The sequence below is a fragment of the Pelodiscus sinensis genome, chromosome 27 (genome assembly GCF_049634645.1).
Source record: "Pelodiscus sinensis isolate JC-2024 chromosome 27, ASM4963464v1, whole genome shotgun sequence".
NCBI lineage: Eukaryota > Metazoa > Chordata > Testudines > Trionychidae > Pelodiscus > Pelodiscus sinensis.
In genome coordinates, this window is record NC_134737.1 from 1,643,859 (window position 1) to 1,671,402 (window position 27,544).

The following is a 27,544-nucleotide window of genomic DNA, read 5'->3' on the forward strand; positions in this document are numbered from 1 at the left end:
GGCTCTACAAAGGCTGCTCTGTAACAGCTGGGCTCTGCGGGGGGGTGTCCAGGGCGGGTACAGGGGTGCGGGCCCCGAGCCAGACGTGCCATGGGCCGAATGCGGGGCAGCACCAGAGCTTTGCCCCCTTGCAGGGCAGGGGCAGGGGGAGCCGGCAGGACACCCAGCGCCGCCGGGAGCCGCCAGGGGGCGCCGCTAGCCGACCTGGGACACGCCGGGCTCACAGCCCCCCCCCCCCCCCGCCTGCGGGCCCCGCCTCCCCGGGCCGCCCCTTAAAGGGCCCGCGGGCGGGGGAGCCGCCTGGGAGCGGAGCGGCCGGCGGAGCGCGGGCTGCGGCGCAGGTAGGGCCGCGGCTCCCCACGTGGCGGCTCGGCCGGGGCTGGAGCGCGCGGGAAAGGGGGGGCGATTGCGAAGTCTGGGCTGGGGGATCATTGGGGCAGGATGGGGTGGGGGCTACGGGGGGCAGGATGGGGTGGGGGCTACGGGGGGATCGATGGGGGGCTGGGAAAGGGGTAGGTGGGGGGGTTGCAGAGGCTGGGGAGGCAGGATGGGGTGGGGGTTATTGGAGGGATCGCTGGTGGGTGGGAAAAGGGTAGGTGGGGGTTGTAGAGGCTGGGGTGGGGGGGTCATTGGGGGCAGGTTGGGGTTACTGGGGGTGGGAAAAGGGCAGGTGGGGGGTTGTAGAGGCTGGGGTGGGGGGGTCATTGGGGGCAGGTTGGGGTTACTGGGGCTGGGAAAAGGGCAGGTGGGGGGTTGCAGAGGCTGGGGTGGGGGGTCATTGGGGCAGGTTGGGGTTACTGGGGGTGGGAAAAGGGTAGGCGGGGGGGTCCCAGGGACAGGGAGGGGAGCCCGGCGGGGTGGGGTGCCACAGGGGACTTGCTGGGTGTGGGGAGGCCCAGGTTTGCCTCAGGCGGGGGTGCCCGTGGGGTCAGATCTCCCCGGTGGCGTTTGTTGCCAAAGTGGCAGCGGGGCGGCAGTCGGGCCTCGCTGGCGGATGGATGGGGACCCCTAGCCTGGATGCCAGCTCTCCGGGGCACAGGGCCTCCCCACGCACCTCCCAGGCTCATGGGGGGGGGGGTTAGCTGCTAGCCATGTCGGAACTGGTGCTAGGTGACGGATTTGGCTGGTTGGGGGTCCAGGGGATGGGCTAATAGGGGCCTTGTGGGTTAAAGGAACCCGTTCCATTACAGCCCCCTGCTGGGGGCACTGGGAGGAACTGGAGAATCCATCCCCGAGCAGGGCTTGCACTGCTGCCGCCCATGCTGTCAGCGGACTGGCACTAGCAGCCTCTGCCCTGTACCCTGCAGAATACTTGCTTTAAGGCAGGGGCTTCCCGGGCTGTGGAGGGCTCTTTGACTTGGACACACATACGGGAGGCAGACCTCCCTCTTTCAGTACATGGCAGGTGTTTCCCTAGGAAAGGGCTTGTGATTCCAGGTTGCAGCGCTTTAAAGGGCTATGCTGGGTTGGATCAAATCAAAGTTTCTCTGTTAGCTTTTTGGAAAGGATTTGTCTAGTGCCTCTTCACTTCTGTGACTCTGAGTCTTAGAGATGCTGACCCTTCCTTATAAACGTCTCAACCTTCCCTGCTTGGACCCCCTTTGGCTGAAGTCCCCGTGCAGTGTGGACTAGCAGTTAGCTCAGAGCAGCGTTCTGACTCTGCCCCTGGCTTGCTGGCAAGTTGCTTAACTTCAGATTACCGGAGTTCTTCAGAAGACCGGAAGAAGTGGGCTGTGCCCACGATCCCATCGAGTGTTTTGTGAGTCTGTAAAGTGCTAACAGACCATTGGTTGGTTTTTCCTGTACAGACTAACTCGGCTACCCCTGAAGCTGCTTAACTTCCATTGCCACATTTCCCCCCATTTGGGGATAATACTTGCCTATATCACAGAGCTACTAATTCTCATGAAATCCTTTCAAATCCTCTGAGAAGAACTATGCAAGCCAAGTGACTTCTCACTTAAAACCAGGACCCTAAGTGAGGCCTAAGCTTAGGTTGATGAAGGTACGATGTCCAGTCCCACTCCTGAGCGCTGTAGCTACGCGGACCTAACCGCTGGGTCAGTGGAAGCAGGAGTCCACCAACCTAGCTCCATTGTTTGGGGAGATGGCGTTCCTCCTGCGAAAGGGGGGAAATCCCTTATTCTGCTGTGGCCTTTGCTAGGAAGGGACAGAAGCCCTTTTCCCGCCTGCCTCCTTTCTGTGCCATCCTGGTGACTTGAGGGTCACTTTATTTCCAGGTGAGATGCTAGGCAAGCTTGAAATCATGGTTTGGCAGCAAAAAGTTTGTTTTAGGGACTGGAAGAGAGAAGCCCTTATTACACAGATATTTGTAACAATAACAAAGAGGATACCTGGCCAGCCACTTTGTGTGGGCAGAATATAGGGGGGAGGTAGTTCCTGTTACGGTCTGGAGTCTACTGAGTGAGGGATTTCAGTTCTAAAACAGCACTTCCCCTTTTGCTCCTGCTGAGGTCCCTGCCATATTCCAAGGCTGCCACTGTCTTTGCAGCTAGCTATGTCACTAAGGACGTGTGAATTGACTGCCTGCTGGAGAGCTCTTGCAAATGAAGAGGCTGAACGAAACCTTTTAAGACTTCATTTGGACAAGTTAAGGAGGCTCTTAAACTCCTGCTATTGTGAGCGGTAATAGTCTGGAACAGGGAGTGCGTCCTGCTTCTTGGTCCCTTGCATTTCACCGGGTGCTTGTGCCTGCTCTATTCATATGATACTGCAATATAAGGCAATGATTGTGTGTTGTCTAGATTGCACAGGACCTTGCTGGGACAGTCACTTCAGCTTGTTCTTGTCAAACTGAGTTGTTGGGAGCACTGTTTGACACTGTCTCATGACTGTGATGCAATCCAGGGTACGGCACTGCAGTCATAAGCTAGTACAATGTAACATACTTTGCTCCGTGACTAATGCTGTGTGCCTTTCCATAAGGGAGGTACACTGACCTATCGCCAGCTAGGAGTGGGTCTGTATAATATAAGCAAACTTCATCTGTGCTCTTCAAGAGTCTTTCATGCTTGCGCTTCTGGGTGTGCCTTCTGTACCCAAAATAGCATTGCCAAGAGCAACGTTCGGATGTTCACCCCACCAGATAAAATTCCCCCTGAAACCTAAACTGACCAGGCACGTCAAGTGCAAGTCCTTTCAGGTGAGTTGTATCTGAATATCTTGTGTATGGAGAGAATGGAGCACTTTTAGAAACCAGTCCACTTGCTGTCACACCCACACACAGATTGCTGGCTATTGTGCTGACAAATTGCCCTGTGGCCCCTCATGTATTGAAAGACCTGTGGAGTGGAGTAGAACTTTCTGTTTTTTACTGTCTAGGCATCGCATTTAACTGATGCGCTGCACTCACCCACGCTCCCCGTGCTAGAATCCGTGGCCTGATTGATTTAAAGAGTTGCAGTGCTTCAGAACTGGTAGGGCTCAGTAGTCCTGAAATCCAACCATTGTAGCCTAAATAAATAGTTTGAACCAGAGCACGACTCAGTCAGCTGGTCTCATAGTATTGTTTTTAACACAACAGGATGTATGCTGTGCACATGCTATTGCACAGGCTCTTCAGGTAAAAACAAATAAATCCTTAAAGAGAATGGTGGTTTTCATTTTCTTAGTATCCAACCTACATCTCTTCAGTTTCTACATATAGGAATAGTAAAGAAAATGGCTTAAGGGAGGGGTAGTTAATAGGTAAGCTGCAGGCTGAATCCGGATTGCCAGATGCTTTTGAATAGACCTTGAAATCTTTCCATTTACTTATGTTTAAAAATCATCACAAGAAATAGACTCAAGTTGCAGTGTCTCAAGTTGTAAAACTTCTGCTGGTGACTCTGCAAGAATTAGCCAACTCTTTTGCCCGTTTTTAACTTGGTCATATAAAGTTATGGTACTTCAGAGTAATCTGTTCTTTATGACCGACACATTTCAAGTGTTAGCTAAAAGGAGAAGACTGAGTTATAAAGATCAAGCTGGAATTAACAGAATTGTCCTATAAAAGTGTTTGAGCTTTACTGTTCTGACCTACTTGCAGCTTTTTATTCTTTTAATGCCCTTGTGCCGTTTTACAGCCTTGACACAGAAATGGCTAAAAAGTAATAAACGCTTGTGTAGGAGGAAAATTCAGAGACTGGTGACCTATCTGTTTCGATGCTGACTTGGGTGTGAACTGGCTGGCTTCCAGGGGACCTACAGTAACTCAACAAACTCCTAAGCTGTATAAGGACTGCATTTTTAACAATCAGTAATTAACCAGCAGAGCAGCTTAGCAAGGGATTTGCTGGTTTCTCCATCCCTTGGGTAAGGGTGGGTGTGTAAATTAACAGGGTTGCATCTTGAGCCCTAGGAACTGGGTAAAGGTGTGTGCCCCTACAGTGTGGAAGGGATAGAGAAATTTGTGCGGTAACAGGGAGGGAGGAGGGGGGTTGTGTCTTATGCTTGAAATCAAAATAACTGAATATCTGACTTTAAAAGTGAAATCTACCGACCACTTGCATTGGCCATCTGCATTATATGCTCCCCTGTATTGCTGGACGTGACCTCAAGCTGTCCCCGCCCCTTAGGTATTGGACTGAGAGCGTCAGGCTTGTCAGTTAGGCCTGGAATGGACTCCCAGTCCTGGTGTGGGAAGAAGCTTGCTTGCTTATGCCTTGGCTGCTGAACTTTGATCCCAGCTTTGTGCTGATGTGGAAAATGCCCAACAACGTGCACAGGATGAAACACTTGCACAAGGGAATGCTGCGTGCGCTTGTGTGCGTTTTTTGGAAAGCTGCATGTAGGCTCAGGAGAGATTCCACTGCTGACGGCACGGCGCTGGTTTTAGTCTTGCACTTGCAGCTTTTACAACTTTTTCCTCCTCCCTCCTGCCATGAAACCAGCTTATATGGCTTTGTTTTACAAGTAAACGTGGGTCTCTTCCCACCATTGTCAGTTTGCCAGCATCATAATGGTACTTTTCATAAATGAGTCAGACTCTAATTGTGCAATTTTCAGTTGTGCTTGCAGGCTCCTAGCTAACATTTGGCGCTGTTTCTGCTCCAGTTTTGTCTCATAAGTGACTTTAAAACACTCCCTGATAGTCTAATGCCTTGTGTGTGCGCCGAATTTGGGGGCACGGTGTGTCACCTGGGGTCAACCTCTTTGTGTCCGTATCTGCATTAATTTGTGTCTCCCGTTGACAAAAGTGCCCTGTTGCAGCAGCGTGGCCAAACCGTCTCCCTGGGTGTCCTGGAGCCACGGTTGGGGTATTGGAATGGTGTGCGTATTGACACGAGCGTTTGTCCGGCAGCTGTCCCACTGGCTGCTCTGCTCAGTCTGCTCTCCTCATCCCCTGGTCTCCTGCCTGTTCCTGGCTGCCCAGCCTAGCAAGCACACCAGCAGCACTCCCTTGATGCGTGCCATTGCCCCATGGAGCACACTGACTTGGGGCACTAGCAGTGCTCCTGTCTGGCGTAGACAGGAGGTGCTGGCTCTTCTCCCTACCGGCCCACAAGAGGCTAGGGACCATTGGTAGTGATGGGGATGCCTCGGAAGACATTGTCTGCATCCCAGTCAGGAAGGAACGGCCCTAGGCACGCTATGGGGTGAGGGAGCAAACCTGCCCGGAGCTGAGCCCCAGACTGGTCCTTTGTTCCAGGAGCTGCAGGAAGACCTCCCCAGCACCCTGCAGACCACCAGAAATACCTTGGGGGTTATAATCAACCTTCCTGCAGAGAATCCAGGCCTGGACTGTTTCTCCTTGCAGAGGTATGGCTCTGGGCTTGTTAAATTCAGTCCCTCAACAGCAGGCCTCCTAATTACTTCAGCAAGCTCTGCAGAATCCCAGTTAATTAGCTAACCTGTCAAACAAAGTTTAACTGTTTAACGGATTAAACGGAGGTGGGTGGACTGGAGCACCCCTCCCCTGCAGCTCCTGCCAGTTAATCGTAACTGGTAAGCTTACCGGTTAACCATTCACATCTCTACTCTGCTGTGGGAAGTAGGGACTCGCTTCCCCCTGTGTGATGTGTTGTGTGTTATTAAATACCATTTTTGTGTGTGATTTGATTCCTGTTACTGGCTTGGACAGACTTTAAAGATCCCTTATCAGGAAACTTTTCTCTGTACTATTTAACCTTCCAGGTTAGAGGAACCCTCAGTTGGAGGCCACACACAAGGGGGAGGGAAGTGCAAAACCCCCACCCTCCCATCTCTCGCTCATATTTAACTCTCTGTGCACTGGCAGGCTCCTGCCCAACCCCCCTGCTTGCTCATCAGCCCTGGGCCAGGGTCTGATGTGAAGTCTCTGCTGTTAGCTCCTTGCTCTTTTCCTGTGTTACTCCACCTGCAAGCCCTCTAAAAGCATTCAATGGCCGTCTGTGTGCTACGCCTGGGTAACAGCAGAGTCGGCTTTGTTGCACTCCGGACCCCACTTAGAAGGCAGAGTGGCTACAGGTGACCTCCGGAAACGCTTGTCAACAGGAAGCAGTTTGGTCTTAAGAAGGGAAAGTGTTTCTTCCCCAGCTCTTCTGGTATGCCCAGGCGGCTGCTGTCACCCTGCTGTCCTCACGCTCCTCTTCAGGAGTGAAACATCCCAGAACTAGGTAGCTGGAGCAAGAGGGAGGCGCTCTTCCCTTGTCTGGGATGGGCTGGGCAGTCGTGGTTCACCTTGACCATACTGGCTGTTTCTGGGTCACCAGACACGTACGTGCTTATTGGCCGTGGCGTAGAACCGTGGAGGTAGAAGGGACCCCCTGGGTAATCCAGCCCAACCCACTGCATCCCCTTCCCCCACGCTTGTCCCTCCCAGGAAGAGCTGAGCCCATCTTCCTGGTCCACGGAATCACAATGTGTTTGAGCGAAGGGGTGATGCTCTTGTGGTACCGTCTCCCTCCCCTGTTCTGTCTGGGTTGTTCCCTGTGTTCCCCCCCGCGCAAATCTCAGAGCCTGCCCTGGAGAATCACGTGTGGAGTCCATCGCTCTCACCACATGGCGCCTCGGCCCCCACCAGGCACTAGGGACCTGCTCCCATCTTGCATGTGTCCTAGGACGTGCTCAAGGATTCTAGTCCCAGATGAAACTGCATCCTGCCCTCCCTGGGACCGGCGCGACTTTGCTATAGCCAGCCCCCCCGGCCGGTGCAGAGGGGCGATAGAAAGCTGGCAGCATCCCACATCAGCATGGGAGCCTGTGGCTGTAAAAGTTGGCGCTGCCTAAGGATGTGACTAGTCCGTGGGGCATGTGGGAAGCGCCTGTGCTTGTGATTGATCTAATCTGAGCTCTGGTGAGCGTATCGCAGCTTCTGGAGACTGCTTCTCTGGGCTGCCGCTGAGAACTCCTGCCCTCTGGTCAGTCTGGGAGTGTTGGGCGCTCCTTTGGGCGTCTTGCAGTCGGCTCTCAGAGCCCGGGTCACCCTGTGTTTGTGGCTTGGCGTGCCTCCCCAGAGGTGCTGGAATACAGCAGCAGGCCTTGCTGGGCTGAGTGTGTGTGTGGGGGGGGCAGGGGAAGGGGAACGGCGCTGCCATCTACTTGTGGGACACACTGAACGGTCCCCAGGAAACAACGAGCATTCTCTGCTGCTCTCTGTGGGTTGATGTCCTCGCGTTCCCGGGCGGCCTGCTGCTGACCTGACCTCACCCCAGCACAAATAGTGTTGCGGGGCAGATATTCAATTGGCCATTGTGTCATGTGGCGCCCTTGTGAGCCTCACATCCCTGCGTTAAAGCCCCCGCTCGGCGTACGGAGCGGACTTCTGTCCCCCGCCTAATTCTCCAAATCTGCTTAGCCACGGCCACCTCGGTGTCCGAGTAGCTCCCAGCAAGCCCTAATTCCGCTCCTTCCTGCCCAGGCAAAGGCCCTGAGCTGTTCACAGCTCCCCGGTGGCGGACAGGCAGGTGACTCGCTCGGGAGCACATCTCCTGGCTGCAAGCCAGTAAGGCCGTATGCTTTCTTGGGGCTCTTCCAGGCGGGGCTAATGGTGGGGGGAGAATCCCTGGGTAACACTGCCCTTTGTGCTGTGAGGTGTGCCTGCTGCCTGCTGTCCAGCCAGTGCGCACGGACTTTGTCCCCGCACCCGGCTGCATCACAAGCGTCTTGCCCTCTGCTAGAATCGGGGTGGTGTGCGACCGGCTCAGTGATCAGACAAGCTGCCTGAGCCGCCTTTCCTGTAGCTCCCTCCCTGATTCTGTGTGTCACCGTTTTGTAACGGCTAACAGCAGCCATTGCATAACAACACGCCTCCGAGCGGTCCGGATAATCGCTCCGTTGCAGCTCGCAGCTGTGGGGCCTGGCCCGGCTTAGTGCGGTGGTTCTCAGACTTTTGTACCGGTGACCCCGCCAAGCCGCTGCAGGCAACACTCCCCTGTCAATTACAGCGCTTTTTTACATTTCACACTATGGCCGAATGCTGGAGGCAAAGCCGGGCGTGGGAGTGGAGGCTGGTAGTTCATGACCCCCAGTGTGAAACCCCTGGTTTAGAAGGACTTTCCCTTTCCTACCCCAGACTCCCTAGTCCTGGGAGAGAGGAAGCCCTGCAAAAGAGGAATGTTTCGGGGTGGGGCCTAGCACAGGGTCTGGACAGTAAGCACTGGGAGAGAGCACTCTGACCCCTGCACTCTCTGGGCTACGAGATAAGGTGCTTGCAATTGGCTCCTTCTATTCAAAATGAGGAGTGTGCTATGGGTAGACCCCTGCACATTTGCGGATATCCGGGCTCATTGTAGACGCAGGTACAGACTTTGTATCTGTGCGGCGCGCTAGCCGGCATGGCAGAGACTAGTCCCCACCGCCCAGCCCGTTATTTCGAAATTGGTACGCCTGCTCGTCCTGAGGAATACGCTGATTTCAAAACAGTTATTTTGGGAGTTGTTTGGAAAGGATTTCCCAGTGTCGACATGCCCTCTGGGAGCGCAACTCTGCTGCGGCTGAAGTAAAAGTGAAGGGTAGGTTTTTCAGGCGATCCCAAGTTTCCAGCGTGGGCCCATGGGGAAAGCCTGCTGGCTCCTTCGGAAGCACGGGGGTGCTTTTAAATGGCTGCAGGAGGAGCATACAGGTGGTGCTGAGCAGCAGGAAAGAAGCAAGAGATTAACCCTGTTGCATTCCTCTCCCACAAGACCAAGTGCCTGTCCAGCAGCTGGTGCTGCTCCTAAGGGGCAGTTCAGCGCTGCATTCTGCCCCTCCCTCCCTACCCCATACAGGGGCAAGGCTTTGAATGGGATGCAGAGCTGAGTTTGCCCATAGTCACTGCTGTTCTGGGCAGATAACACCCGTCTCTGGAGCGCTAAATGCCACAAGGCTGTTGCACAGATTAAGTTAATCAGGAGGCAGCTGGATTAGGTTCTGCTGCAGGAGCAGCAGCAGGAAGAAGCAAAATATTTTCCCAAATGCATGAGGCCATAGTTAGTGGCGAGACAGACAAACATACCTAAAGCCTGATAAAAGTGTCTTACTTCGGAAGTAAGCATGGCTTCGTGACGGGGCCAGCAGCATGCCAGATCGTGCAGTCTGGGGTGGGAAGAGAACACACACCATGTGTGGTAGGAATAATAGGTAATCCTTGTTCCGAGGGTTGCCAGATGGTTTCACAAAAAAATACCGACCCCCCCCCCCCCCCCAAAAAACCCTCCCAACAACACCAGAAAAAAATTCTGTTGGGGGGGGGGGGGGAAAGGGGGAGAGACCAAAGTTGTTAAACAAAAAAAAAAGTTGCTGCACCTTTAAATTACTGTGCTCCGCACTCCCCCTGCCCTCACAGACACCACTGGCCTTCTGTCTGAGGAAAACAGAAAATACTGGACATTTTACAGGTCAGGTATTCTCTTTTTTTTTTTTGTTTTGTTTTTTTGTTTACAGGACAGTAGGCGAAAATACCAAACTATCCAGGCAAAAACTGGACACCTGGCAACCCTACTTGTTCCAGTGGCTGTGTGCTGTCTAACCTAGGGGTCTAGATTGTAAGCATTTTAGGGCACGGGACTGTCTCTTGCTATGTGTTTTATGCAGCATCCAGCACACTGGGGCCTTCTGGTGCTAGTGTACAGGCAGTCCCCGGGTTACGTACAAGATAGGGACTGTAGGTTTGTTCTTAAGTTGAATCTGTATGTAAGTCGGAACTGGCATCCAGATTCAGCCGCTGCTGAAACTGACCAGCGACTGACTACAGGAAGCCGGAGGCAGAGTTGCTCTGCCCCGGGCTTCCTGGAATCAGCTGCTGATCAGTTTCAACAGGCTGAATCTGGACGCCAGTTCCGACTTACATACAGATTCAACTTAAGAACCCCAGGCGTCCCCAAGTCAGCTGCTGCTGAAAGTGATCAGCAGCTGATTCCAGGAAGCCCGGGGCAGAGCAACTCTGCCTCCGGCTTCCTGTAGTCAGCGCTGGTCAGTTTCAGCAGCGGCTGACTTGGGGACGCCTGGGGCAGAGCAGCTGGGGTGCTGCCAGGTTGGTCCAGTAGCGCCTAGAGCTGCCCCAGCTGTACCAGCTGCGTCCGGAGCAAAGCCGCGGAGCCCGGGGGCAGCGGGACAGCCGCGGTGCGTCTGGGCTGTCCGCTGCCCGCGTGCTCCGCGGCTTTGCTCCCCGTCTCCCTGGTCTACTGGTCTCCAGCAGACCAGGAAGACGCGGAGCAAACCCCGTTCGTAACTGCGGATCCAACGTAAGTCGGATCTGTGTAATTCGTGGACTGCCTGTACTACAAAAAATGCTGCCGTGTTACATAAACCTTGCTTGGAGCGGTCTTGGCCTCTGTTTCTGAAATAGGGCCAAATGCGGTTTGTCTGAATTTGAAGCAGACGGGTGCTCGGTACAAGTTCAGCTGCGTCGACAGGATGGGTATTAGTTTAGAGCCGGGTAGGGTGACAAGGTAAAAATTCAGCAGTTTGTCTCAGTGCTGAAAATCAGTGTCCTAGAGAACAGGCTGCTTGTTCTGCAGCAGCAGGGGATGCTGTGGGAATGTCTCTAAGATGGATGCCTGGAATGCTGCATCAGCTGCAGGTGATGAACTCCGGGGATCATGCCCTCTGATGTCTTGTTTGCAAGTCAGAAGGTTGAAGTCTTCCTCTTTTCAGCCTTCATGGATAAACTCTAATTGCTCTGGGTACCATATGCCAAGTGATGGCTTGTAACAGTTCAGCAGATGGGGACGATAACAGATGCCGCTTGCCGGATGAAAACCGTATACCGAAAACTAAAACCGAACGCACTCCCTCCCGGTCTTAGCTGCGAGAAGGCTACTCCTGCGACTTTCATAAAGGGGCATTGTAAGGAGACTTTGCTAAGGGCTTGCTGCAAATATTTCATTGCATTTTGCAATGGTTTCTAAATGGGAGCTTCTGTTTTTGATTGTGGAGTTCTGCCAAGCTGGGCTTTTCAGTACAAAGTAATTTACTGCGTGGGATAAATACACATCCTGGATAGTCTGCTGTTATAGCTCTAAATAAAACAAAGGGGGTGATGATAGCCGTCTGGAGGGACCTGGACAAACTTAAACAACGAATGGTCTAGTAGCACCTTAAAGACGAGCAAAACACGTCGATGGGACCATGAGCTTTCGTGGACAAAACCCACTTCAGATTATCCTGGTGTGGGGACTCGACTCCTGCTCCTTTCTCCATTCCACAGCCTCTGCCAGAAAGGAATTCAGCGGAGCTCTGTTACATCGCTACTGGGGGAGGCAGGAGAGGTCGCTTGAGGCTATTCATTGCTGAGGTGTAGAAAGAATTGGAAAACGTGACCCTTGCAGTCACTGCTTGGTCTCCTCAGCCTTAATTGCTGCAAACGGGCGACTTGAATGCCTAAATAGGGCAAACTATGGCTGACTGCTTGGCAGCTGTGAATTGGAGTTCCAAACACGTCTGACACGCAGCCGCTCTCCCCAAACCGAAATGGAAGAGTCATAGCAGTGACTCGGCTTTTGGGAAATGGTTCGTGTTGAACGGACTCCTATTTTTAGGTGTGGCTTTTTCCTCTGGCTGAACCTCTTCCCTCTGCGAGTAGGAAAGATGAAACCTGAGCCATCCTCAGAGAAGCTTTTAAAACCAGTCGCCTTAGGGGCTTTGAATGCTTGAAGGGAAGTGCTGTTGCATGCCAAATTCATAATGTAAATCTGCATTTCTTCCCCCTGGTCCTATGTGCTACGAATTTTGCTTGGTGATCTCAGATGAAGGGAAACTCCTACCTCAGTCCCATGTTAGCAGTGAGTTGCAGTTGGTAACTGTCTCTTTCCTTGGCTTAGTGATAGAAATGTAGCTGTGTTAGTCTGGGGTAGCTGAAGCAAAATGCAGGACAATGTAGCACATTAGAGACTAACAAGATGGTTTATTAGATGATGAGCTTTCGTGGGCCAGACCCACTTGAGGAAGTGGGTCTGGCCCACGAAAGCTCATCATCTAATAAACCATCTTGTTAGTCTTTAAAGTGCTACATTGTCCTGCATTTTCCTTGGCTTGAAATTGGGAAGGTGCAAAGTGGTGGGGGAGGGGGAGAGGGAAGAGATGGTGACTGAGGTCTGTGTTGCTCATCAAATAGTGTGACCTTAGTCAGTGCAGGGAAGGGTGGGAGAATTGCTAAGAAAGGGCAAACAAATGAACCCAGGTCTGAGTAAGATCAGTCAGCTTAGTTTTCCTGGAGTAGGTAAAGATTTGATTTCTTGACTGGGGGGGGAAAACCTTGCAGCACTTAGTAGCGTCCTCCTCAAACCTTGGACCAGACGCGTCAAGCCGTGGTATGACAGCAGCTGAAAGGGAAGTTCAGTGAGCCTCATGAAAGCTGGTGATGACTCTAACGGTAAAAGGCAATTGGAAACGCGGGCGTGCAAGCTCCCCTGGAAAGTGACATTAACGTGAGTTAAAAAGACAAATCACGCCTTTGTTTAAAGGCTTTGGGCAGAGTTAATCGTATGGAAACCAGCTCACACCCCGAGTGGGCTCTTGGTATTGAGAGTGAAAATGAAAATTCCCCAGATGTTGTGGTTTTTGTGGCCGGGGATTCTGTTTTTGGCTTGCCCTGCACAGGCCTTGTCTAGCCGCCTCCGATCTCTATTCGGGTGGCAAGTGTGTCTAGTCGGCCACGTGGCCATCCAGTCTGAACAGCACATGTGCCTGGTGCTCCCCAGTGCGCATCTGGCCTCTCCTTCGGCCGGAGAAGTGGGGCAGGAAGCTGTGGCAATCCTGAGCTCTTTCCCAAGCGCCTGGGTGCTTTAATCTGCACTAAGGCTACCATGTGTGACTTTCCCTCCGCCCTGAGGGAGCCCAATGGAAGCGCCAGTCACCTGACCAGCACGGAGCAGAAATACTCCTGTGGGCTCGGGAGCATGGGGCTTATGGGGGGGGGGGTGATCTTGTAAATGATTCTTTTGTCGGGGCTGCAATGTGACTGGGTTCTGCTCATGCCGGTCATGTGCTTTGAGCCAAAAAGCCGCCTAAATATGTTTCTAGGGCAAAAAAACCCAGCGGTGGCTGGGTCAAACAGACTAAACCAGCCCTAAGGCAGGCTCCAGGGCTTCGGTGGCTCTTGCTGCTGCTGTATGCTCCTTGAAGGTGCCTGCCTGGGTGTGAGCTAGTGTTGGGAGGCTTCAGAAAACCGGACCTCCAGTTCTGGGTCCCATGGCCCTGCCGTGAGATCTCCTTTCCTCCTCGGGTGTCCTGGCGAGTCTTCCCAGGGCACCTCTCGGTTGGGGTGCATAGCCCCCAGCTCCACTGTGACCTGCCGGTCGATGAGCTCAACTCTGCAAGGGGCTTCTCTGATGCTTCAGGAAGGCTGCCAAATGAGCCTCACCTTCATTTAGATGAATGTGAGGGTTAGAAATGGGCCGTGTGTGGGAGGCGAACACTCTGTTCTGTGTAACTGTGTCTCCTGCACTTTCAGTTCCTGATGGGACCCCCATTGATTTTGCAGGAGCTACTGGCGGTTTTGGCCGCTGGGGGAAGGGAAGTTGAGGCTCTAGGGCCTCTCACCACATTTTTGGTGGGCTCAGAATGGTGGCCACCAGCTCTTTAGGAAAAACAAATACATCTGCCCATACGCAAGTGCCCTGTAACTTCTCTGTTGGGGCTTTTGGCCGCCTCGATGATAAAAATAACGTGCTGCTGTCTCTCGTCTCTGTTGGACCCAACCAGAATAGAAACACAAAGAAGCAGCTTTGCCTGTTTCGGTTGGTTTGTTTTTGTTAACGCTTGCTAGTTAAGTCTGACATTTGTGTGTTTCTTACAGTCACTTTTCCCAGCAGACTCACTCCGCCGCGGCAAGCTGGGGACCACGAGAACCCTTGGATGGGGAGGGAGTAAGGAGGTCCGGAGTGATTGGGGGAGCGGGGGGCAGGGCTGAAGGCCGAGTCCTGCTGTGTTGCTGGTAGCTGGAAGTGGCAGCAGAGGCTGGGACAGAGTAGGGAAGGGGGCCGGTGCCGACCACCCCATGGCGGAACACCAGTGCCCACCACCCCTGCTCCTGCAACGTCCGAGGCACCACAAGAAATCCCCCAGTGGCTCAGCAAGGCAGGGCTGCGTCTGCGGACACCCAGTCAGCCTGGAAACGTGTTGTACAGTAGAAATGCTCTGACTTTGCAGGGCGTGGTGCACAGCCCGGAGTGAAATAGATTCTGAGCCGTTGTGAGGAATACCGTGCGCCATCTCCTCCAAAGTTAATACAACGGGCAGTTTGCCAGAGCAGGTTTCACCGCCATGCAGTGTCCTGCCAGGGTGCGCTTAGGGGGTCCTGGGAGAGCTTCCCAGGCCTGCGCGATGCCCGACCTGATAGATTTGTTAGTCTCACAGGGCTGCCGGCTCTCTGCAGAGAGTGTAGTTCTCCCCGGTAAAGTGCTCTGCTTGGGTTTGCAGTGCACAGGTGCAGGATCTGTGCGGATGCATGTGGGCCAACTGGCAGCTATCTGGTTTTATTTTTTATGGCAGCTTCTACTTCCTGCTTCAAGTTGCCCGCACTTCTGAATTGCCTTCCTGGTGTCTTACAAGTGCCTCTCTACTGCGGGCACACAGGACTGCAAATGTGAGGGCCTAGCAGGTCCCATGTGAATGTAGCTGGCATGCCCAGGCGCTGTGCAGCAAAGCTGTAATGGGTAAGGGTGGGCTGGCTAGTTTCTGATGCCTGTCTGGGGTCCTCCCGTTGTCTTGCTTTCTGTCCTGGGTCTGAAAGTGCTGGGGTTGTACTGAGCTCTCTGTATAACTGCAGCAGCTAAGCATGTGATAGATGGTGCAAAACCAGCGGTGCTGGCAAACGTCTGCATGAACAGCATTTACCCTCGGCTCATCTGCTCCTTTCAAGTCCTTCCATCTTCTTTCTGCTCCATTGCTGTAAGCACAAATACTCTGCTGTCTCTCCAGTTGTGCATGCTTTGGTGGCATAGCTTGGCTTCAGCTGCCGCTTGTGTTGTGAGGCATTCAGCCAAAACCAGGCCCTGGCATAATATGGAAGCTTGGAGACCTACCCTACGTGGCATCTTCCCCTCCATTGTCTTTGTGAGCCTCTCTTCCACCTCTCTCAACACTTGCTGGGACAGACGGCCAAGGGGGAAGCTGTAGGGATCGTCTGTCCGTTTTAGGGCTACAGAAATGGGTCTAAATTCGACTTTCTGTTGAGTTTCTGACTTAACGATCCAGCGTAAGGTTGTTATGGTCCCACAATGAGGTAAGTCCCAAAGTCAGTTTAGTTTGGGATAACAGTGAAAGCTGGTGTGGGTGTAAATTCATCCAGGATAGCCAGCCCCAAGCATTGAAAAATTACACCTCTGGCTCCAAAGTATCATGAGACTATTTTTAAAAATGTATTCTTGCCTCTGTATTTGCATGCATTTGCTTCATGCCTTCAAGCTTTTCTCTGCAACCAGGATGGGGAGAAACATGCTTCTTTACAAATGAAAGTAACTTGTAACTACATGAGTCAAGGAGCTGGGCCTTCACCAAAAACCAACAAATAGCGAGGGGTTTGTGATAAAACTGAGCACAGACAATCTTGTTTTTCAGTCCAGGACATTCACTTCCTCCTGCCCAAGAGGGATTTCTGAGGTAGCAGAATTGTAATTTAGGAAGGAGGGGGTCTGAGAGAAGAGATGTGGAAGGATGAGTCAACTGTGTAGACAGTGTCATTTCTTTGGCAGTATCTGGGAAATGTGGCTGGGAATCCTTAGTAGTTTCAACCTGTGAAATGAGGCTACAAAATTATAGGGGATGCGCTGATGGTGAAGCTGCAACACAAGCTGCATCAAAGCAGACAAGAATTCAAGCCATCTATTGAAACTTTCCATTGTTATCAGTCATGGCTAAGTTTAGCTGCATTTAATGACCTTCAGAGGGGTCTTTGTGCACCAGCATAATAGAAATGTTGATGTGGCACGAGGAGAGAGATGTGTTTTTTCTGAGGAGCACGTATTAAAAATGTGATACGACTTCTCCTGTCTCCCCTTCCCCACCCATCAGCCTGCCATTTGATAGTATTAAAATCTGACTGCCTTTTGATAGAAGAGGAGAAGCCAGCCCTAATCTCCTTGTAGGACGGGCTCTGGGGGTTGCTGATAAATTGCTTGACTCTACTTTGTTGTGTTGTGTTATGAAATTTACCTGAGAGACCAGATAACCCATGTCAGCTGGGTTTAGTACTGTGGTACAGGGAAAAAAGTTCTGTTTGGCACCGGATTCCCAAGAGCATTTCTGTGCCGCGATGTTGTTCCCCTTACACAGGTGTGCGCTCCTAAGTGACACCTCTAACTTTGCCATCCGGAATGTGGGCGCTGTCCCGGATGTGTCATTGGAACCTGGATTGAATCCACTTTCTGTCTCGGTGGCTTCTGGAGTTACAATGCCCCCTTCATCTTTCCTTCCGAAGCCCAGCACTGCAGGCCCCGGCACTCCCCGACCTTTGTCTTGAGTGCGTGCAGCCTTGTAGTAGGGTGCACGAAGGCACCTCTTGGAAGTGCACAGGGAACGCCTTTCCTCTTGCTCTGAAGATACCATCTGCCCGGATGCGGACAGGCTCGCTTTAGCCAAGGGGGATCCTTGGCATGAGTGTAGAGGGTTATCCAAAAATGCAGGACAGCCTTAGCTATGGAAATACTTCAGATGCTTAGCATGCGTGTGGCAGGTCATCGTGATACAGATGTATGCTAGTCACAAGGTGGATGTCACTTCCTGTAGAAAACACCACCTGCTTCCCAGTTTGCCCTGCCCGCTTGTCTAACAGCGCCCATCCGTGCGGTGACACGAGGAGGGAGACTGATGTGTGTTTCCTGGGCTTCCCTTCTGCAATAGGTCTGGATGCCTCCCCCCAGCTCAGAGCATGCGCTGTGTGCACAATGGAGCTCATGGCTGCGTCAAGGCTACAGCTTAGAAGAGGAAGTGGTTACCAGCTAGGCTGGGAGTTAACTTGCAAAAATCCACGTCATGTGGCATTTTACAAAACAGACGACTGTGCTGATAGCGTTTGTACAGCCCTGTTTCTTGCAAGATCCCAAGGCTCTAGAACAGCCAAGGGCAGCCTGGGCCAGTGCGTGGGCTGCTGGAGTGGCCCTCCATCTCCGTGGGCCACAAGATTGTCGGAACCAAGGCTGTCCCCGTGACAGGGCAGTTTCGCTCACTGCACTTGCAGTCCCTAGAATGTGCGGGTTGTGGATGGAACCGTAGCAGCGCTGTGATTGGCTGCAGAGGGAACGCCTGGCTCTCCCAGTCAGTGCCGTGTCAATCAGTGTGCACCTCCTGTCATGTGCCCTTGTTTTAAGTGCCTGTCACTTTCATAACACCCGGAGGGAAAAACTACGCTGAGGGAGCCCAGCAGAACCTGGCACCCCTGCAGTGGGCGACGGTACTTAAAATGTCTCACGGGCCACACTCAGAACCCCAGTGGGCTGCCGGCTTTCAAAGGGCCAGCTGCGCTTTTAATTCCCTGCCAGAAATACCTTCTGGCAAAGCCTTTCTAGAGCGTCTTTTGGGACCTGACTTTCTGGAAATGCTGAGCTCTCCCTCTCTGAAAACATGCTCGGTGTAAGGGGTTTCGGGCCAGGAGTCCAAACAGCAAGGCACTTAGAATCACTAGTCACATACGAAAGTGTCTGCCTTTTCCATCGAATTCTGATCCCTCGCTGATGGGGAATTGTGTGGGAAGGGAAGCAACCCTTGGAGACTTTGGGGTGGAATTCTGTTGTGGTGTTTACTAAGTGTTGGCATCTGTGTCCTCTGCAGATCTTTGAGACCCAGCTGAATTACCGCCAACTCCATTCAAGATGCCGCCAGCCGTTGGAGGGCCTCAGGGATACACCCCCCCAGAAGGAGGATGGGGATGGGCTGTTGTCGTTGGAGCCTTCATCTCCATTGGCTTCTCCTATGCGTTTCCCAAATCCATCACCGTGTTTTTCAAAGAGATTGAGGCCATCTTCAATGCATCTAGCAGCAAAGTCTCCTGGATCTCCTCCATCATGCTGGCTGTTATGTACGCAGGAGGTAAGCAAGCAGACGACTCTAGGGAGGGGATGATGATGGCCGTGTCTGATTAATGGTGCCCTATTGCAGTGCCTTTCCCCAAAACCCTAATGGGGACTGTTTCCCATTGGGGTGACATTTTTCTAAGCAGGTTGGTTTGGAGGAGCTTGGCATGAACTTTATTTAATGCCCAAGATGGGAAAATGAGGCTAATCTGTCCTGCCCCTCTGCAAAGCGATAAGTAAAATCTTTCCAAGGCAATAGAACTTGTGTAATGCTGCACTTGGCCTTGCTAGACCATAGCTGCAACATGTCTGCTGCTGACCTCTACCAGACGGGCGGTGTAAGAATGCAGGAGTCCCTGCACAAAGTTGTAGGTGAAAGACCTTGCTGCCTGCAGCGCTGATCCTAAGGCCACGCACAGTTGATTATTTACGATCTCTTTACAAGCTCCTGGCCCTGGTGGTAGGGGCTGTGGAAACGCTGAAAGCAGCCATGCGGTGGCTGTGTTCTCGTGCCGCTCCTCGCGCAAACACCAAAGCCACTGCACAGGCATTGATCCGGCTCTGGAAAGTTGCACTATGGCCTGAGTTTTAAATGATAAAACAGCATGCAGGTCACATGTGCGTTAGCAAGCCAGTTTGCAGGAGCAGGCAGGGTTGAGCTGTCAGGATCCTGCTGCATGTGAGCTGCCGCAAGCCTTCGCAAGAACACGTTCTCGGGACCCCTGGACAGAGGGGGATGGCTCAGATCAGGTCTCATTAAGACCGTGACAGTTTGCAAGCTTGTGACAACAGCGAGGCAGGGAAATGTGCCGGTTGTCTCACTAGCTAAGCAAGGACAAAGCAGGGCCTGTTCCCCCCCAGGAAAAGCCTCCGTGCCCAGCTACGGCCGTCAGCTGCTTTTGATGCACAAATGCAAATATGAGTCAGGCGCCTTGCCGGTGGGGGGTGGCGGCAGCATGAGAATCCCCTGTGGTCAGCGCTGCGTCCAGGGTGGGGGCCACGGTTCTGACCTAGCGGGAGCTGCTCTTGGCCACGTAGCTGGGAGTGCGTGTGAGAAGCTGCTACGGGATGCGGGGGAAACGAGGACACACCAGCCCAGTGTATGCAGAAGTTACCTAGTTCAGGAAAGCAGTGTAAGATGGGGTGTGGCGCGGAGCCTGCCTCCCCTCTCCCCCTCCAAAGCGAGGGACAGGACGCTTCATCAACATCTAAAAGAAAAAGCAGCCGGGGGCTTTGTCCAGTTGTTTTCTCATACGCCTGGTCCCTCCTGCCATCTTTCTGCTGTTAAAAGGGGAGTTGGAGATAGGGATGTAGGAGTGCGGTCGATTAACAGATGAGCAAAAGTGTTGCTTTAGTGATTACTTTAGCAAAAGTAATGCAATGGACCACATGCATTTTCCTCCCCCACCCTTGCCAGTACACTTTTTTTTTAGCAGGCCGGCCAGCTGCCTGGCTCAGTCCTGGCTTGCACAGGATCCAGAACCTACCCCTGCTGCGGCTCAGCATTTAAAGTGTATTAGGAGCCAGGCAGCCCAGCTCAGTTCTGGCTGGGTCCAGGAGCTCAGCCCCACCTTGGACTGGGTATCGGAGGCAGCTGCACAGGGAGACAGGCAGCTAGTCCGTGAGGGGAGCTGGCTTTTAAACTGGCTCCCCTTGTGGACCAGCTCCCGCCTGGCCCCCCGCACTGCTGCCTGATACAGCAGCTGCCGGCTCCGCCCCCGGGGACTACAGAAGAGTCGACTAATCGATAAGAATTCGTGAGGTCACTCAACTGTTCACGAGCACACAGTGGTTGCTGGGTTGGGACAGATCCTCGCCTGGCTCCAGTTCGCAGCTGAGCCCACAAGGGAGCCCTGGGGGGTCTGGCCTGACCTCCTCTGTAACACAAGCCACCGAACTCTTTTCTGAATTGGAGCCCCTCCGAGACACATCCCGTCTTGATTTAAAAGCTGTGCCCGAGGAGGCTCCGTGGTAAATAGGCGTAGTGGTGAGCCTACGTGTTCGAGCCTTCTCTCCGGTGCGGATCTGCCTCGCGGTGGCGTCTGGCCACGGATGCGTGTGGCACTGCTAGACTGAGAGCCCGTTCCTCACGTAGGTCCTTGCAGACGCAGCGAGCCGGCTCGTCACCCAGCCCGCTGTGTTCTCTCGCACTCGGGGAGCTGTGCGTGTCACTAGACGGCATGTTTTCCAGTCCTTGAATCATTCGCATGCCCCTTTTCTGAACCCTGTCCAGTTACCACACGTCCATCCTGTGCTGGGAACATCAGAACTGGACAGAGGATTCCTGTAGGGGTCACATTGGTACCAAATCGAGAGAAAACCTCCCTGCTCCTAGAACTGATACATCCCAGGGTTGCGTTAGCCCTTTCGGGCACCGTGGGAGCTGATGTTCCACTGTTATCCACCATGCCCCCCCTCCAGATCCTTCTCCGTCCCCTCTCCCGTAAGCGAGGGCTGCATCCTTTGTTCCGCGGCCCCTGGCGTTACATTTGGCCACTCTGCAGTGCAGACTTCTGCTGGTTTGCTGGGCATGGATTAGTCAAGCATTAGTCAGCAGCTGTGAAGTCCCGCCCTCTTCCCCCAAGTAATGCCTGCCTTTTTCTTTTCAATCTTAGGCCGTGTGACTAACTCTTGTTCCAGGAAGTAGGGGTGCTTTGCATACGCAATTTGCTTCTCAGTATCACTTAGCAGGAAGCTGAGGGTGAGACGTTTGCAAAGGCAGCTCCCCGGTGCGTCTGCTTTCCCGCAGATCGCTGAGAGCACTAAACTCTGCCTGGCCGAGCCTTGGAGGAGCAGTGACAATGCCCGCTCTGTTCCTCCCAGACGCCTTTGCACATTCTTTAAGGGGCCAGTTACTTCCTCCTGGCAAGCGGCTGCGGCGAAGCAAGGCGCGCTGCTGGGCGCGGGCAAGGCCGAGGCTTCTGCGACTCGCCAGAAGAGAGGCTCATTGGGCCTGTGCGGGGGAGGGCGCTTGAGTTCAAAAGCTGGCTTGTGTTCGTTGCTTCTGATCTTGCTCCAAGCGAGTTGAAGGGCCAGCATTGAATCGAACCCCCGGCCGCAGTTCCTAATGACGCTAGCGAAACGGCACAGCCGCTCCCGCTCCCTTTCTTGCTCTGCTGGCGGCGCCGGCAATGAAAATAGCCCCGTCAGTGTTGGGTTAGTGACGTTTCTGGCCAGTTGCAATGGCATGGGCGCACGGGGGAAGGGGCTCGCGGGGATACGTCGGCACTGCTGAAAGGCCAGTGCTGCAGGAGACACTCTGTGTGGCTCGTGCCTGAGCAGGGCTTTTTATGAAGCCGGAGTCTTGGGCCCTGCGCGACAGGAGCGTTGCTTCTCGCCACCGTGAGATGGGACATCACGAAGCCAGGCGCAACACGCTGCTCCCTGCCAACCCATCCTCAGCCTTAGGGCCTGCTGCATAACGAGGGGGCAGGGCAGTGTGCGTGCCGTGCTCAGGATCTGCCCCAGGGACAGGAGCGGCTGCCTGTCGGTCCGACTGGGCTAAGCTGCTGGGGTGGCACGGGCGGGGCAGGGCAGGGAAGGAAAGAGGCCACCACTGCAAGGAGGAAGGGTCAGTCCTGAAGGATTTGCACCAGGCCTTGGCTCACTTGTTCCACTCCAGGCGCAAAGGTTGGCTCCCGGGCGGTACGGCATTCCCAGGGCCTGCCGGGAGGCATTGGCCAGGGCCCTGGGGGGGGGGAGGCTTAGCTGGGATTTGGTCCCAGCTGGGAAGGGGGTTGTTGACACAGCCACTGGCTCTTCAAACGTTTCCAGGTTCTTCCCGGCTCCCCAGGAGAAGGTCAGGCCACGTGAGTGGCGGCGAATAGCAGGCTGACCTTGCTGTCTGTTAATGGTGAAACCAGATCTGTTAATGTTCAGAGGGCGCTCATCCAGCGCGTTGAAATACGCCCCGTGTCTGCAGGGCGGGCACTGCCGGGTTCAGGCCCTGTTGACTTTGGATTAGGATGGCTCGCAGTGCAGCAGTTGGACCTGGGGGTGCACACAGCAATCTGGCTGCTCAAACACTGGCGGAGCCATGACAATAATAACAGAACAAAACTCCCTCCCTTGCAGGGGAACGGTCCTCCCTCGGGGGAGTGTGGGAACTGCTGCTCTAGGTCACGGAGGGGCAATCATTTTGATCAGGGGCCACGTCAGAAATTATTGAAGTGGCCCCAGGCTGCCCTGGAAAAGGCGGGGCCTCAGTGGAAGGGGTGTGGGGGTGGGGACACTTCCGTGTTTCCTCACCCACCAACGCTGATTGGCGTGGGGGTGGGGGAGCATGCAAAGTCTTTGCCCCCCTGCCCAGAGAGAGCCACCAGATGTTCTGAACAGCTGGTGGTTCCCTCTAGGTACCTGTGCCCCTGGCGGTGGGAGGAGACTTCACATGCTCCCCCCACCTGCCCCCAGGCCAATCCGGGTCTGAGGGCGAGGGTAGCGCATGGTGCTTCTAAGTGCCACGCATTCCTGGCAGGGCGGGGGCAGGGCGGGAGGAGACGTCACGTGCGTTCCCCTGCCCCCAGGCCCGGATCACCAAGGGCCGGATCAACTCGGTTGGCGGGTCCACCCCTGCTCTAGACTGTCATCCCTTTGGGGGCAGGGACACCGTCTTACCCAGTGTTCACACAGTTCCTGGCATGGGGAGCCCTGACCTGGCTGACTCCCTCTGTCCCCACCATATCCATAGCGATCTAATGTGCAAACCGCATGGCCCCACAGAACCAGTCTGGAAAAGGGGATTGTTTTATCCTGAAGATCAAACAGCATCACATGCAGCACCAATAAACACAGGCTCTGCTGTGTCCCAGTCGCTGTGGGAAAGCTGCTTTAAAACCGCTCCCCTCCTTTGCCTGGTGAGCTATAATGAAAGTTCATATTATTTGCTTTGCATATTGCGGCTGTGGAAGATTTTTCTTGTCCTGCGCGCCAAGCTGGAGGAGTCAAATATGTACAGATTGAAAAGGCTTTGCCTGGGACCTAGCTGAGCACATTTTGCACTGCTATTGCGACTGCAGAGGAAGATGAGTCATGCTGATGTTTCAGAAGCTGTATTGGTCAGACAGAGGTGGCCACGGCTGATCAGGCTGAATCAGATGTCCCTTAGCTTATAGTTGTAAAGAACAACCGATGACTTTTTTCAGTCCAGTAAACTGACGTCTCCCTCTAAATGCCTTGAATAAAGCAGGCTGGTCCTAAACTTTCTCTGTGTTTGGCGTAAAACGCACATGCATGGGATTAGCTAGACGTTGAGAACACCTGTGTGAAAATAAGAAGCTGGATCTAATAAAACAGATCACGGTTCACACCAGCATCTCTGGGGCACACAAAATGGGCTACTGTGGTCGGATGGTTTCACTCGGATGTTCAGGTTTTCATCAGGCTTCTGTAGCTGAAGCAAAGTGAAACCTTAAAACAAGGGGTGGGTGGGCGGAGGACTCAGTTGAAATTCCATTCTTGCTTGAGCACAGTTCTTCCTGTTCTGACTCACTCACGCATTTTACAAAATCCCTTCAAATCTCCCCATCTTCCCCCATGTGCACTTGGTATTTTGGGCTGGACCAAACATAAAAAGTTCTTACTAGAGCGTCTTCTCCATGCAGAGTTTTGAAAGCATCCGTGCTGTATTTCCTGACTGCATCCTGGAAGAACACAAACCTTGTTCGTTGCATGCTGCGTATACTAGAGTTTGCATTTGGGTTCTGTCCGTGACAGAGTAACCGGCTCCTCTCTAGCGTCTTGCATCACGAGCTCTCTGAATCCAGGGTCACCCAGCAGGCCCGAGGCAGATCTAGCTCCCCGGTGGGGCCTGAGCCACGAGGCCACTGCCTTAGAAGGGATGGGTGGCATCAGATCTTGTGTCTATTGGGCCAAATGAATGTGTGGTGCAACACCACTGAATTCCCTGGAGTTACAGGAGAGCCTAATCTGCCCCATTGTGTGTCTAGACACGGGGAAGCAGCACTGCAGCTCTTTGTATTTGTGCGGCTCTCTGCAACCCTACGGACTCAAACACTTTCTCAAAAGGCAGAGTGGACAGCCGGGCGGGGCGGGGAGGAAGTGCAGTGTTCTGCTGCACCCCGTTTCAGTCTGGATTCTCAATTGCCCATCATGTTGCGCTGTGGAGCGAGATGTCCACGCGCTTAACCCAACATGGCCTCACGTCCTCCATCTCCGTCTCCTGCCCGTCTCTCCAGCTGACACACGAGCAATGGCTATCGCTCGTCTCGATCAGCCGTGCCTCGCCTTCGCTGACCCCTCTGCAGTCCTGTAAGCATCCCTCTGCTCTGGAATACACCCCAAGGTGTCTAACTCTCCTTCCCTCTCTTCTAGGTCCCATCAGCAGTGTCCTGGTGAACAAGTATGGCAGTCGGCCAATCATGATCGCCGGAGGCTGTCTATCTGGGTGTGGCTTGATCGCAGCCTCTTTCTGTAACACAGTGGAAGAGCTCTACTTCTGCGTGGGGGTTGTGGGAGGTGAGTGACTCCTCGTGGTCGGTGTTAGAGCCAGGATCTCAGGTGCAGAAGGGCTTTTTAACCCAATCGTGACTTAGGCCACGGCTATGCTGCACTTGTAAAACTCCACATTTGAGGCATGATGGTTAGATGCCAAGTCAGTATCCAAATCGCTTTTTATCTTCACCCACCTTGAATCGAAATCCCTCCTCAGCTCAGGATGGTGTACACCTCCTTTGAGAACGCTCTACTACACCCCCATCTTAGCTCAAAGCAGACACTTCACACGAGTAAACTGACGTCTCTCTCAAAATGCCTTCAATGCTGGCTCCAAAAACCCCCCACCAAAACCAGCAACAGTTTGCTCGTTAGTAAAATTGGCACCTTCTTTGTAGATCACTGAAAACCTGCAATAACTGGCCCAATCCTGCCATTAGTTAACCCCTATGAAATTTTGCTGAGGTCAGTGCAAGTTAAATGTAGCATAAGAGAAATTGGAGAGGGTCCAAAGAAGAGCAACAAGAATGATTAACGGTCCAAAGAACATGACCTATGGAGGAAGACCGAAGGAACTGGGTTTGCTTAGTTTAGAAAAGAGAAGATTGAGGGGGGACGTGATAGCAGTTTTCAAGTATCTAAAAGGGTGTCATAAAGAGGAGGGAGAGAACTTGTTCATCTTGGCCTCTGAGGATAGAACACGAAGCAATGGGCTTAAACTGCAGCAAGGGAGGTTTAGGTTGGACATTAGGAAAAAGTTCCTAACTGTCAGGGTGGTCAAACACTGGAATAAATTGCCCAGGGAGGTTGTGGAATCCCCATCTGTGGAGATATTTAAGAGCAGGTTAGATAAATGTCTATCAGGGATGGTCTAGACAGTACTGGGTCCTGCAGTGAGGACGGGGGGCTGGACTTGGTGACCTCTCGAGGTCCCTTCCAGTCCTAGTGCTCTATGATTCTATAACCATGGGAGGAACTTAGCCCAGCACTTGCTGCCCAGTATGTTCAGTGCAGGGACCCATGCCGTTAATCCCAAGGTCCCCAGAAATGCAGCGGTGTCTCAATTTTAAACTCACGTGCTATTTCTTGTTTTCCAGGTCTGGGGCTTGCATTCAACTTGAATCCTGCCTTGACCATGATTGGCAAGTACTTCTTTAAGAAACGTCCATTGGCCAATGGACTAGCTATGGCAGGTAGCCCCGTGTTCTTGTCTACGCTGGCCCCCCTGAACCAGTACTTCTTTGGCATATTTGGCTGGAGGGGGAGTTTTTTAATTCTTGGTGGCCTTTTGCTGAACTGCTGTGTGGCTGGATCTCTGATGCGACCGATAGGCCCCAAGCCGGAGCAGCTGAAGAAGGAGGTTACGAAAGAGGTGCTGCAGGAGGCTGGGAAGGCCGCTGGGAAGATGGACGATGGAGCTGGCGATGCCAGCATGGACCTTATTGCTGGGAAGACGAAGAAGCAGAAGGCCTCTGTTCTCCAGACGGTTAACAAGTTCTTGGATTTGTCCCTGTTCACACACCGAGGCTTCTTGCTCTATCTCTCCGGCAACGTGATCATGTTCTTTGGGCTGTTCACGCCCTTAGTCTTCCTCAGCAATTACGCCAAGAGTAAGGACATTCCTAAAGAGTCGGCAGCCTTCCTGCTCTCCATCCTGGCCTTCGTAGATATGGTGGCGAGGCCGTCCATGGGACTGGTGGCCAACACCAAGTGGGTCAGGCCCAGGGTCCAATATTTCTTCGCTGTCTCTGTGGTGTGCAACGGCGTGTGCCACCTCCTGGCACCCTTCTCCACCAGCTACATGGGCTTTTGCATTTACGCCGGGTTCTTCGGATTCGCCTTCGGCTGGCTCAGCTCCGTCTTGTTTGAAACGCTGATGGATTTGGTCGGGACTCAGAGGTTCTCCAGTGCCGTGGGCTTGGTGACCATTGTGGAATGCTGCCCCGTGCTCCTGGGACCACCGCTCCTAGGTAGAGTATGTTTGTGTCCCTCCTTAGCGCGTCTGTGGAAGGGGGAGGCAAGCACAGCTCCTTCCCAAAGGACCCCTGCTGGGAAGTTGGAGAAGGGCCTTCGTGTGTGTGGCCGGAGCCCAGATGGGAGGGCTCTTCCATAAGAAGTGGCCAGTGGTTACATATGTAACCACGTGTGCGGCTTAGGCCCTGGTGCAGGGAGAGAATGGAAACCCCCCCGCTGTGTGAAATGTCCGTGGGAAGTCCCCCCACAGCAAAGCAAAGTTGGGTTTTTAACCTTGGGAGGTAGGACTAGAGGAAGCTGGAGTAAGCTTGGATACCCTGGTCAAAATATAAATCTCCTCAAACTGATTTTCCTGGGTGACTCCTAGTCTGTTTTGGAAAATAGCTGGATGTTCTGGGTCCTCCCCCACTTCCCCCCCCCCCCCCCCCAAAAAAAGCCTGATCTGAACAAAAAGGAGCTTTAACCTGGGCTCATTCCTTGTGCGTTTGCTTGTAAAACTGAAGCTGGTTAGAGTTGGTGGCCATGCGCATTGCCATTTAACCAGCCCTGCCTTGAACCCTTGGGTCATGGTTTTCTTAAAACGCTGTTGTTTGTAAGCAGAGCTGGTTTGTTCTTATGTCTAGACACGGACACGTGCACACGCGCGCTGCGTTACGAAACCGCTGGGGAGAGCTTTTGCCTGCCTGCTCTCAGCGGGGCTGACTGCCTCT

At 53.4% G+C, this 27,544-nt stretch overlaps 1 protein-coding gene across 3 annotated transcripts in view; it reads left to right on the plus strand.

Annotated features, from left to right (window-relative positions):
• Nucleotides 1-245: 245 nt before the first annotated feature.
• SLC16A1 (solute carrier family 16 member 1) overlaps nt 246-27,544 on the plus strand; it is a 30,794-nt gene continuing 3,495 nt past the window's right edge. Inside the window, exons 1-4 of one of the 3 annotated variants that reach the window (XM_075910532.1) lie at nt 246-341; nt 18,169-18,426; nt 24,741-24,884; nt 25,958-26,830. In XM_075910532.1, the coding sequence (XP_075766647.1) occupies nt 18,210-18,426; nt 24,741-24,884; nt 25,958-26,830 (1,234 nt within the window). In that variant the 5' untranslated portion in view covers nt 246-341; nt 18,169-18,209. Of the gene's footprint in view, nt 342-5,651; nt 5,761-17,382; nt 17,792-18,168; nt 18,427-24,740; nt 24,885-25,957; nt 26,831-27,544 lie in introns of those variants that run through there. The other 2 variants (XM_006118782.2, XM_075910533.1) reach the window with 2 other exon arrangements.